Below are 12,717 nucleotides of genomic sequence, written 5' to 3'. Positions count from 1 at the left end.
CCCTGCTGTGTCTTATAGAAGGACCTCCGAGGAGTAGAAAGCTTGATCCCTGCTGCAGACAAAGCCTGCTCACTGTGGGTCAAACTGTCCTTCATGGAAGGTCCAAAAAAAGTAGAACCATCAAAGTGGGCATTGGTAAAGGATACCTTGAAGAGTTCTGCAAACCCACATAAATGTAACCAGGCATGACGCTTCACAGCGATGCCAGTACCTGCTACCCAAAAGGTAGCTTCCGCAGCATTGGAAATTAACCTCATTGAGGAATGTGTGAAAGATGTCAGAGTGGATAGCTTGGGAGACACCTTCTTGAGGTCTTCCACTGGCAACAACTCTGTAAAGGAAGTGGAAAGATCTTGGACCAAATCCCTTTGAAGGAGGGTAAAATTTGCCAAGTAATTAACTGCTCTCAGCCCAAAAGTAGCTGAGATGTAAACACACTTCCCAAAATGGTCCACTGACTGGGACTCCCTGTTCGGGGGATGGACCGTGGAACTCTGCTCTGCCAGCTCCTTCTTAGTGATGGTGGCAACCAAGATGGCATTGACTGGGCCATCTTTGCTCCAGAAAGAATGGTCCACAGAAGGGCTGAGAAATTTGTCTGCTCTTTTTGGAACTGGCTCCACTGTGTCGGGCTCCTTCCAGGCCCTGCTGGCAATCAAATCTACTAACTTGTCAGCGGGGGGGGGGGACACCCAGGAAGTAGACGGGCCAGTCCAGAAGGCCTTAAGAAACACGGACTGCTCCAAAGATGGGGTTTGAGGAGACCATCCACATTTTTGCTTCAAGATTTCAAGGATGTCTCCAAAGGAGACATCATCAGGCGGAGATCTGGGGGACCAACCTCCTTTATTGAGGTCTGTGTCCTAGGTAAGTGACTCCACAGGGGAGTCCAAGTGCCTCCTCTTGCACTTTCTTTTACAATATACCTCCTCCGCAGCGGGCTCCAGAGAGGACTTGGAAGGGGCAGGGTCTCCCAGAGGGGATGGGACCCCTGAAGGCTTGAACGAGAGGGCTGACCCTGGACAGGATTGAAGGCCTCACCAGCCAAAGTAGAGAGAGGCAGGGAGGGAGGGACTGGGAGGTTCAGTAGATGAAACTCCAGCTCTGGAGAAGGTCCTCTGTACTACCTGGAAAGCCAAAGGGCTGGAAATGGCCCCATCCCCACATCCGAGTTAGAAGTCTCCCAGAGTGGAGGGATGAATCCGGAAACAGTACCATTATCCCCAGATGATACTGGTCCAGAGCTATTTAAAGCTGAAGCACCAAGGAGAAGGGACTTGGTCTGAGAAAACGGCACCAGATCCTGTCCCATGGAGCCAGCACTGACCACTCTGGCATGGAGCAATCTGCCCCGAGGGAGGGGGAACAGAGTAAGTCAGGGACCCTGACGGGTTCGAGAAAGGGGGGAAATTTGGACTTGCCGGAATCTGACCACAGGCATCCGAGTCCTTAGATTTCAAAGTCACCAGAATTGGAAGAGGAGACTGAGAAACCGAGAGGAGTGAAGTCCACCTAGCCAGATGGGCAGGGGAAGCCAGAAGCCCCAACTCTATTTGGGCCTCAAGGAAGCTTCTCATCATCCTGTCCATGTCCGAGGGTAAGAGGCTCCTAGAAGACCTAGAGGAGGAAGAGGAGTGGGTAGACTTACAGGGAGATCTCCCTGACCTGCTGCAATGTTCCAGGGTACGGCTCTGGAGCTGACTCGAATGCCTGTTTGGAGGTACATGGAATAGCTACCTCCTCCAAGACTATAATCAGATCTGATGATCCTTTAAGATCCTAGGGCCTAGCCGACACAATGGATGGATCCACTGAACTGGTCAGATTCGAGGTTGGCCTGACCTTGGACGGATCCAATGGCTTCTGATCCAAAGAAGCTCTGGATCCAGGAGATGGCTCCACGGCTCTCAGCTCTGAAGACCTTGGATCTGAGATGGACCTGGCTGGGATCTGATATGGAGACCTAGGATCCAACAGCCATGGTTTCTTAGAGGGAGCTGGCTGAGAGGAAGGAGCCTTCCTCTTCGGATCTGAAGAGGAAGCCTTTGAGGGGGAAACAAAGAGTCCCCCCTGAGCCAGACCTTTTAATAAGAGTTTGTTGCTGTGCTCCTCTAAGGCCTTGGGGTTAAATGTGGCACAAATGACACATTCAGTCTTCAGGTGTGGAGCACCCAAACAATGCAAGAACTTCTCGTGCGAGTCAGAACTGGTCATCTTATGACCGCACAAGGAGCATTTCTTAAAGCCTGAGGGCTTATCAGCCATAATAGAAAATAACTAAACTAAGCACATGCACAGACACAGACACACACAGACACAGACACACACAGACACAGACACAGACACAGACACAGACACAGACACAGACACACACACACACACACACACACACACACACACACACACACACACACACACACACTCCAAAAAACCCTACAGACAAGACCTAATGGCCACAAGGAAAAGTGCGCCAAAAACACACACACACTAAACTAAGTTCACTTATCAATCTAAACTAAGGGAAGGGAGGTACTACAAGAAATACACTATAAAAATCATTAAACAACACTAAACTACCCTAACAACCATCCTAAACTATAAGAAATTAGGAAGAAACTTTTATCATTAGTCATAAGCAAGGGAATGTGTCTGTATATAAAACACGGCAAACGAGATCTGGGGGTTAAAGTGCAGCAGGGCATCATGGGGAGGGAGGAGCTACAGACATGGACCCATCTGTAGTATGTTGCTGGCTCGGATCGGATATTAGATCCTAGACCTTATGGTGATGAATGATGACCTGGATAACATCAGATCAATTGGTCTTGTACAGAAGCTGGAAATCAAAACTCTTAATCGTGAGTATTAAGAAAGCCACTATTACACTGGGAATCTCCGATACTTCAAAGCTGGAGGAGGTGCCTGCATATCCTGTTAAAAAAAATCCTCTACTATGAGACAATATTGGGAAAATGAAGATGACACAAATGATTTTGTGGCCAGACATTCACAGAAGCAGTTTACATAATGTTCTCTACAGTGACAGTATTAATTAGTTTCACTTGGGCAGGGTGGAATGGGAGTTGTATTTTAGGTTGTGGGCAAAAAGAACAAAGACAGTAACTAAAATTAAGAAGGCTGTGCCATTCTCAATCCAAATGCCTAAGTAATATCCCTTAAGTCTGATGTACCCAGTCAGGCTGGCTACCAATGTCAAAGAGTGGAGACTGGATAAATACCTAGAAAGACTGGTGAAGTGGGGCAAGTCACAAGAGTAAGACAATCAAGCATGCACCTAAATGGTCATGCTTGCACCTACCTCTAGTGAGGCCATTACAATCATGATGGGAATCTGTTTTTTTATCATGGTGGGAATCTAGAGTGAAAGTAGGGAAGTCAACTCCAGCTGTGGTCCTATGATTCAATACCTCTCAACTGTCCAGATTTTCATAGAATGTCCAGATTTCTGCATCATATTTTTGTTCTGTTCCTCATAAAATTTGTATTTTTTCTGGCAAATCACTGGGATGATCTGAGGACTGAAGTCACTAAATAATGACATATATTTGAGTTTCAGACTTCAAATCCTTCAGAAAATATATGTTAGCACAAACCCTGTTACTCTAGCAACTTTCTAAGTTTATAAGAACAATATTTAAAATCTGTCACTATTTTTGTGCCTTTGACCCCCCATTTTCTCAGGCATTGTCCAGATTTCTTGCACTAAGAGGTTGAGAGGGTATGTATGATCCTTACCCAGGTCAAGTTACTCACACAATGACACTGGACAGGAATGACATTTTCTTTTTTAGCTCATGTTTACCTTTATGAAGATGTAGATGATTTTCCAAGCACAGTTATGAGCTCCATCTCTAACTCTGCAGGCATGGACACCTGGCAAAGTCATCTTCCTGATACCAGAAGCTTTGGTGGATTCAGAATCCAGCCAAACCTTTTGGCCAGAACAAATATTCTCTAAGTCCTTATTATGTCTCTAGTAAGCACACTGACTGAATTCTTAACAATGGAGAGACCAAATTATACCAAGCATCTAATCTGCACACAACAGGCAAAGGACAGCACCATCAGTTGCTTCCTACACAAAACTTTTTTGTTTTTTTTTAATCAAGCAGTGTTAAGATTATAGAAGCCTAAGATTAAAAATGAAATAAAAGGAAAGGTATATTAACTAAAAACATAGATACTGAAAATTGCTACATATATGCCTATTGCTGTATAAATGTTATTTATGCTGTATTAAATATAGCATGTACCTGGTTATACAAAATTTCCTGTTGCCTGAGGGAGTCCATATCCAGTTTCTGCAGTCGATTGTTAAGATTCTTAAGTGCTGTTCTACTGCCAGCTATTTCTGCTGTGACATTCTTCTCCTTTGTTTTGTGTGTGTGTAGTTCTTGTTCTTTCTTGAACTTTAACTCCCTCAGATGACTCAGACGAGTCTCCAGCTCCTGAAGGGAAACAATTACAAAAAATTGATAATACAATTTCAAGATATAAAAATATAGCAATTAAATTAATTTATACATTTTTCATTGAGTAAATTAAATGTTATTTCCAAACAATGTGGACACAAACCAAACTGTTCTTTATATGATCTAAAAAAAATTAAGAAATAGCATAAAAGCACAGCTGGACAACATCATTCTGTCAGGTTTGCAATGGAAAAGACTTGGTTGTAAATATGTCAGGTTGGAGCATGATGGCCAAAGATTATGCGAGACACCCATGCACAGAACTGCTTCTTCATCAAGCCTTTATTCTCAAGGGCAGAACACTCTCTGGCCATATGATTCACCCCCCCAGACTACCTATAATTCTTGTAGAAATACTACACCATACAGATACCATTAGAACAGACAAAGCTAACTCTACAACTATAACTAGTGGACTGTGGGACTGTTAACTACCATATAGGCCCATTACTTTAAACTCTAATGTATATCCAATTTCAGCTATGCACAGTCCTGGAATCAGACTGGCTTCTTGATTAATCTACCACAGCATGTATAGCATGGATTGTCCTGAAGTTCATTGACAATTGCCCTGATTCAGTCCAACACCACTCTTATTAGCAGTATCATGAGAGGAACACTTCAGCAGTTCAGTAGATGGCTTGATAACAACTTCAGGTTTAGAATCAGTAACTGAAATCATGCCTGAAAATAAATAGTAGCTTAGTGAAGTCTTTGCTAGTCTCAAACAATTCCTAGCTGTAGGCATCTGGATTACTGCTTGGTATAAGTAGTTGTTATGGCAAATTTAACAAATGTATTAATTTTTATTTGTATAGTAAGTAACATGTCTGCTCGCTGCACCGCATATGATTTCAGATTTGGGTGAGGAGCCATTGCAGTTGCTTTGATTTGTGATTTCTTCTTGAAGCTCTGGTGTAGAGCCATTCTTACTTATCTGTCATCTTTACGTCTGGCTCCATGGTGGAGAATAATGGAGTCTTTACTGCAATCTAGATGACTTGATATTTGATTATCAGCCCTAACATGGGAGTACAAGGCAGGGAGGCTGAGAAGTGAAGGGGTATAGCTCTTTTGCAGGTCTATATTAGAACATCGAAGTCTTGAAACTTCGAATGTTCTAATATCGACCCCTATTCAGCAAGCGCTGAAAATAGCGAAGCTGCAGAACACTAAATTTTTTCCTAGGGAAAGAATTCGGTTGGCCGTTCCTGTGGCTTCGCTATTTCAGCACTGTGGTGGAAAATTACAGGTCGGGTTCAGGTAAGTGTGCGATTGCGTGGACGTGAGGGTTAGTGTGCGGGTGCGGTGAGTGTGCGATAGTGACTGACCCTAGGGTTAGGGTTTGGGTTAAGGTAAGTGGATAGATAGTAGTGTATGTACAGTTTAGTGTAGGGTTAAATGTAGGATTTTAAGTGTATGTGTGTGGATTGCTGTTTTTTTGGTGTGCTTGTGTTGTGTGTATGTGTTTCGGAACAGCAAATTTTTTCCCTGGGAAAAAATTTGCTGTTCTACATGTTCGATATTTCCAGCATTCGCTGAATAGGGGTCAATATTAGAACATTTGAAGCTTTAAAACTTCGATGTTCTAATATAGATCCCTCTTTTGCCTCTTCAGGAGGGTGGAAGGGGTACACTTGCACTCTGGGAAACACTTGGTGGTGGTTTGGTCTTACTGGTGGAGACCAAAGAGACCATAGCTGTAGCTCTAAGGGGAGGGACAGGATTGCAAGGAGAAAATGTGCCTTGCAGAAGTGAGGGAAAGTTCTCCACAGATGGCTCGTTACAAAGCCTTCACCCGTGCCTATCCATATATGCTTAGTTACGGCCAGCAGAAAATAAAAAAAAAAAAAGTGAACTGCCCTGATGGCTATCTAAATGATGGCCCCACTTGATTAACTTTTGTGCCAGTGAAGGAGAACAAATGGGATGGCTGGCCATAAGGAGGCTAATGATCAACAGATAGCAGGGATAAAAAGATAAACTAGTATATAGTCTCAAGTTTAACAGTGAAAATTATGTAAGAAGCTATGCCAGAAATCTTTCCCAATCAACAGCTGACACTATAAAAGTCATATGGTCTATTCTGATTTACTCCTGTATTCCAATAATGCTAGGCAATAGTCCATCAGTGTAGCTGCATCAGATTTTTGTACATATTTTCATCATCTTTTGCTATGTGTACTGTTTTACTCTCACCCATGGCACTGGTGACTTTCTCAAAGAAACCCTGCAGACTGAGCATGCAAGACCTACCTTTGAAAAAGTCAAATTTGGCTTGGCCCAGTGTTTGGAAAGTTCCTATGTCATTACTGATCAGGTCCATGATAATTGTCTACATGGCCTTGCAGATAAGACTGGTCCAACTTATGGGTCTGTAGTCCTTTGCAACAAAGCCCGTTGGAGGTTGTGGTTAAAGAGGTTTTCTAGTGGTCCTGACAGATTCTGTTTTAAGCTATTTAAGAAGCATCCTGGAATGTTGTCAGCACCTGTGGAGGCTGTGTTTTTGGATTTAGTGAATGCAGTAAGGACCTGTTCCCTCATAATGACCAGTAGGGGAATGGTTGCAGGTATTTCTTTGGGTGTGGTAAGAGGTGATGGGGAAGAAGTTTGAACTGAACTTGTCAGACAGCAGATTTGCTATAGTTTCAGGCTAGGTGAAAGTGTTACCATTCATGATCAAACTGGCACATTGCTGAACATTTCTCTTGAGGTTATGAACATAATTAAAAAAGCCTTCTAGTTATATCTTTGCCTCATAGTTGACCAACTCTCTAATTTGTTTGTATAGACTGATGAGCATCTTTTTGCACTGTTTTGTCTATTCCTTCTTGACTTTGGAGAAGATTTTTTTTACCTTTTATTGAATAGCCTATTTATGGTGGGATTTACCAGGGTGGTTAATTTTTGCCAGTAATCATAGATTTGATTCAGATAGGTACTGCCTCATCTATGTAGCTATGAATCTGGTTGTACAGTGCTTTTGTATATAGCTCAGAGTAGGCCTCAGTGTCATCCGGGTTTGGAGGGACTTGGAAGTTTAACAAGCTGTCACTCAGTTTGCACTTCAAAAGGTTTTTGTAGCACACCTAAGTGCCATCAGCACTAGTTGTTCTTCACGGAAATAGCTCCAGTACTTAGTAGTTATGACCACCCCTCCTGGCATGATTAAAGGGCAGTTCCCTGTGCTTTCTCTTATTAACCTGGTGCACTTGGGCATTCAGAGGCAGTGTAGCAACTGCCTCATGTACACCTCTCCTCTTACCTCCCAATACTCAGACAGTGAGAGATACACTTATATCATCAAATTGGAATCTATGCACTCTCCAGCCAAGACTGGACTAGTTGGTCAAGATGAGAAGGTCAACACCTGCACCACACCACATGGAATACGTAACCCTCCAGAACACCCACTATCACAGCTCTCACATAAAAACACAAACCACACACCCACTTTCAAGGAGGCTCTCAACAGAAATTTACCCAAACAGCAGAGACCTCCAAGAAAGAAACACACTCAACCACCACAACACAGCACAAACTACAGGACACATAGCTCACCTCCACAGTGTGCCCTCAACCTAAGCCGCTAAGGCTAAACACCTTGCCTAATACACTAATCATAGGTGACTCAATAGTGACGTACACAGATGTCCCACTCACTAGGTTGAATAAGGAGAAGGTAACAGTCAGCTGTCTATCAGGTGCCAGAATCCGACACATAACACACGCACTCAGGTCACTACACGACAAGTACAAATATGACTATCTCATTGTCCATGTGGATGTGAATGACTTGAGATGCACCTCCCTGGACTACATGAAAAGAGACATGGTGAAGCTCTCGGATTATGTGGCCCAAGCAGATATGACACTAGCCCTGAGCAGTATGCTACTATCACCCACAATGATACCGCAGTAAAAACAAAAAATGATTGACTTCAACAATTGACAAAGTTTCTGGTGTCATTCTAAGGGGATCCAGTATCTGTTTGCTAGGGATGACATGACTGACAGACCTCGATGCTTTGCCAGAGATGGCCTACATTTGCCAGAGATGGCCTACATCTGTCACCCCTGGGTTTCTGGGTACTGGCTAAGGCTCTTACCCCCCCTACAGTGCCTTTTCTAGGCAGTGTTCCATAGACCAATTTACCACCGTAACAGCTATAAATAAATGCAAGCTGAGGGTCAATACTAGAAGTCTAAATCTCAAGATTCACTCGCTCGAAGCACTCCTTAAAATGGAGGACATCGACATTTGTGCTGTAACAGAGACCTGGTTTAAAGCGGCAGAAAGCACGCCTGCATTACCAGGCTATAACTCATTCCACACCTTTTGACCCCGAAACATGGACCCAAACTCCAAAGGTGGTGATGTCTCCATATACATAAATGATATGCGCACCTCCAGAATAGTAGTCCATCATAATGCATCTGAGATACTTCAGGTACAACTAACACTGGGTAAGATGGCGATCCAGGTCATAGCCTACTATAGGTCCACAACCATGTCCCTAGACTCTCACGCCACATTGCTAAGCACCCTGGAATCTATCAAGGTCCAACCCAACACTCTCTTACTAGGAAACTTCAACTACCCCTCCATCAACTAGGAAAACTACTCAAGCACCAATACACTGGCCCAATGCTTCCTGGAATTCATCAGTTCCAAAGCCCTGGACCAGCTCATTCTGACCCCCACCAGAGGAAACAACATCCTTGACCTAGTTATTACTAACATGGGTGACCACTGCTCTACACTAATAGTCAGTCCCTCCCTGGTCAGATCCAACCATAAACTAATCACCATGGAAATCCACATCTCACCCCCCCCCCCCCCCGCAAAGGTAACCACCTTGAAAAACTTCTACAAAGCGGACTTTGGACTCCTAAAAACAGAGGTGGCTAACTTCATGGCACCCATGCAAATGGAAAATAGTTGCATGATTGCCGACTCATACATCAATGCACTGTACGAACATGTACATAAATGCATGGAACTAGCCATACCCAAAAGAACCAAGACACTCTCCTCCAAAAAAAAAAGCCAATCTGGTGGACCCCTGCATTAATAAACTGGACAACAGAAGGAAGAAACTGTTGCAGAAAAAGGTGAAGTCCCAAGACTGGAAAAATTCCCTTATTAGCCTCAACAAAAAGTTGAGATCCCTCATAAAATCCTCTAAAGCCAGCTATGAAGGCAAAATTGCGGCAGACACTAAAAACAATCACAAAGCCTTCTATACCTATATCAAGAACCTCCATGGCAATACCCAGATTTGCTCGGAGTTACTGCACAATGGTACCTCCTATACTAAGCCAACAGGTATTGCCAACATACTGGCCAACAGATTCAGGGCCAACTTTACCCTCTGTCCCCCCAAAGGACCAATCACAATACTGGAAAAATGCCAGGCACCCAGCATTACTGCAGCACAGGTTAAAGCTGCATTATCCAAGGCCAAGAATACAGCTTCCATGGGACTCGATAATATCCCTGGCTGTGTTCTACATGACCTACAAAGTGAACTGGCACCACATCTGTGTGCCCTGTTCAGTCACAGCCTCACCTCAGGCTTTGTCCCTACTGAATGGCACACTGCTACAGTCATCCTTCTCCATAAAGGGGGAGTGACTACAGACCCTGGGAATTATCGCCCCATTAGCCTGGCGAGTCTGATATGTAAAGCTATGGAGCACATCATCATGGACCTGATTAACAAAGATACAGGAAAACTCCAAACTCTAGACCCCATGCAATCTGGCTTTGTGAAAGGGAGATCATACCTGCTCAACCTGGTTGACTTCTTTGATTCAGTTACCAGGGCTGTGGATGAAGGATATGCAGTGCATACAGCCTACCTCGATCCGGCCAAGGCCATTGATGCCATTCCTCACTCAGGAATTATTGATAAACTCACCAAACTAGGCATCAACCCCTATATCACTAGGTGAGTTGCAAACTGGCTCGCAGATAGAACACACAGTGTGAAAATAGAGGACTCCAGGTCAGACTGCTGACCAGTCACGAGTGGAGTCCCACAGGGATTGGTCCTGGGTCATCTCCTGTTTGGCATCTACTTCTCAGAAGTCCAGGCCAACACAAAGGAACTCTGGCTGACCAAGTTCACAGACGACTGCAAGCTGGGAGACATTATTAACTCCCCAAGTGATGCAGACATCCTACAGAAAGGCCCCATTGAGATCAATGACTGGTATCAAAACCATGGCCTTAAGCTTAATGCCAAAAAATGTGTCATCCCCTTCGGTACAAACTCAGTTCCCAATAATTACCGCACTGATGGGAGCCCACTGAACACTGAAGGAGTTATAAGAGATCTGGGGATGCAGGTTGACAGCAACCTCTCCTTTGGCCACCACATTGCCACTGTGGTCAGAAAGTCCTTCTATGTGGCACATCTCATTACCAAGGGTTTTGCATCCAGGAAGAAAGAGGTCATTGTCTCTCTCTCTCTCTCTCTACTCTTCCCTCATTAGATCAATCATCGAGTATAACGCCCCGTTTGGCATGTACCTCACTAGACACCTGCAACAGCTGGAGAGGCCACAGAAGTACCTCACGAAGAGGATCCTAGGCATTAAACACATGTCCTACACGGACAGACTCAAAAGACTCCAGCTATTCTCTGTCTCATATCGCCTACTTAGAGGCAATCTCTCCTTGACTTACAAAGCCATATCTGACTCAGCTCTGTTAGAAATGCTACATCTAAAGAAATCCCAATCCTTCTGCACCACATGCTCCAGAGACCTCAAGCTCATTACCACAATCAACAGAACATGCTGAAGGGACAGGTTCCTCACCCAGAGACTGCCCATGCTCTGGAATAGACTTCTCATACATGCCAAGCAGAGCACCTCGCTGTCCCTCTTCAAGAGAAATCTTGATGAGTGGCTGGGTAATAGAAAGTTCACCCCGGGGATCACTCCAGTGGCTGTACTTGATAGAGGCACTGGGAACTAAAGTCGGGCAGCATGATACCAAGGCACTTCTATGGGCTAGGCTTGCAAAGGCTCCAGGGCCATTAGCCTAGTACACACCTATGAACCTATGAGGTAATTGGCCTTAGCAAAGTTCTTAACAGGTCTGATGTTTGATGGGTTCTAGGTTAGTTGTAATACTAAAGGTGATCACTTTGTGCTGAAATCTTACCAGGGAGGAGTTAATGCATGAGAGGGAGCAGCATCCCCCCATGTCCATGACTATTAGGTCTAGGATATTTGTACCTCTAATTGTCATGCTAACTAGCTTTTCCAAGGTGTTTGCATTGACAAAGTCCAAAAACCACTGAGAAAGTGAATTATGGGTCATAGAAGTCTCCCAGTTTATAGAGGGGTTGTTGAAGTCACCCATAAGTATGGTGTTAGGCTGAATGTTAAGAGATTCCAGTAGGTTTAGGTAGGAGGTATGGTTTTCCAGAATCATGTTAGGGGATCTGTAGCTAGCAAGAACATGACAGGGGGTCGCACCTATAGTTAGTTGGGCATGGAGTAGCTCAAGCGAGTCATGTTGCTGGACCAGTACAGCACTGTACATGTCCTTTGTGAACACTGAGAAACCTCCTCCCTTTGTTTTACCTTGAGCTGATGGGGATCAAAACATATGAAAGACATTGTAGCCTTTGATAGCTGTGGTACTTTCCATGGTTCTGAACCTTGTTTCTGTGATAGCACATATGTCTGCGTTCTGCACAGTGAGGAGTGCTTCCAGGGAGTGCAGCTTTTTTATTTAAACTCCTGGCATTCAGCAGCAGTACCTTTACATAGTCATGAGTGATTTTTGTTAAGCTGGAGGATTTAACAACTTGGCACAGCCAAAACGGCACTATGAGGACAGATAAAATTTTGCCAGTATCCAGAAGCTAAGTGGTGACAAGTGTAGACCATCTCTGGCAAAGCATCATGGTTTGTCTATCATGTCTTCCCAGGATGACAGATACTGGATCCCGTTATTGTGATAGCAGAAGCTAAGACAATTGTTGAAGTCAATCATTTTTTGCTGGTACTGTGGCATCATCATTGGTGAAGACAGGATACTACTTAAGACTAGATTCATACCCACCTAGGACACATATTCAGACAGCTACATTATAGCTCTGTTCATACAGTCCATTGAAGTCCATCTTAGGTTATGTCCACGTGGACTATGACTGTGTCATACTGGTGCTTGTGGTTTAGAGACCTATGTGCATGTGTGATC

At 44.1% G+C, this 12,717-nt stretch overlaps 1 protein-coding gene across 1 annotated transcript in view; it reads right to left on the bottom strand.

Annotated features, from left to right (window-relative positions):
• Window positions 1-12,717, bottom strand: part of CCDC39 (coiled-coil domain containing 39) — a 1,972,012-nt gene that overhangs the window by 856,416 nt on the left and 1,102,879 nt on the right. Inside the window, exon 10 of the mRNA XM_044070181.1 lies at window positions 4,275-4,469. Coding sequence (XP_043926116.1) covers window positions 4,275-4,469 — 195 coding nt within the window. The remainder of the gene's footprint in view (window positions 1-4,274; window positions 4,470-12,717) is intronic.

This window comes from Protopterus annectens, chromosome 4.part1 (genome assembly GCF_019279795.1).
Source record: "Protopterus annectens isolate FY-2018-M chromosome 4.part1, PAN1.0, whole genome shotgun sequence".
NCBI lineage: Eukaryota > Metazoa > Chordata > Ceratodontiformes > Protopteridae > Protopterus > Protopterus annectens.
The sequence above is the reverse complement of the archived record's forward strand: the minus strand, read 5'-3'. Positions and strand labels throughout refer to the sequence as shown.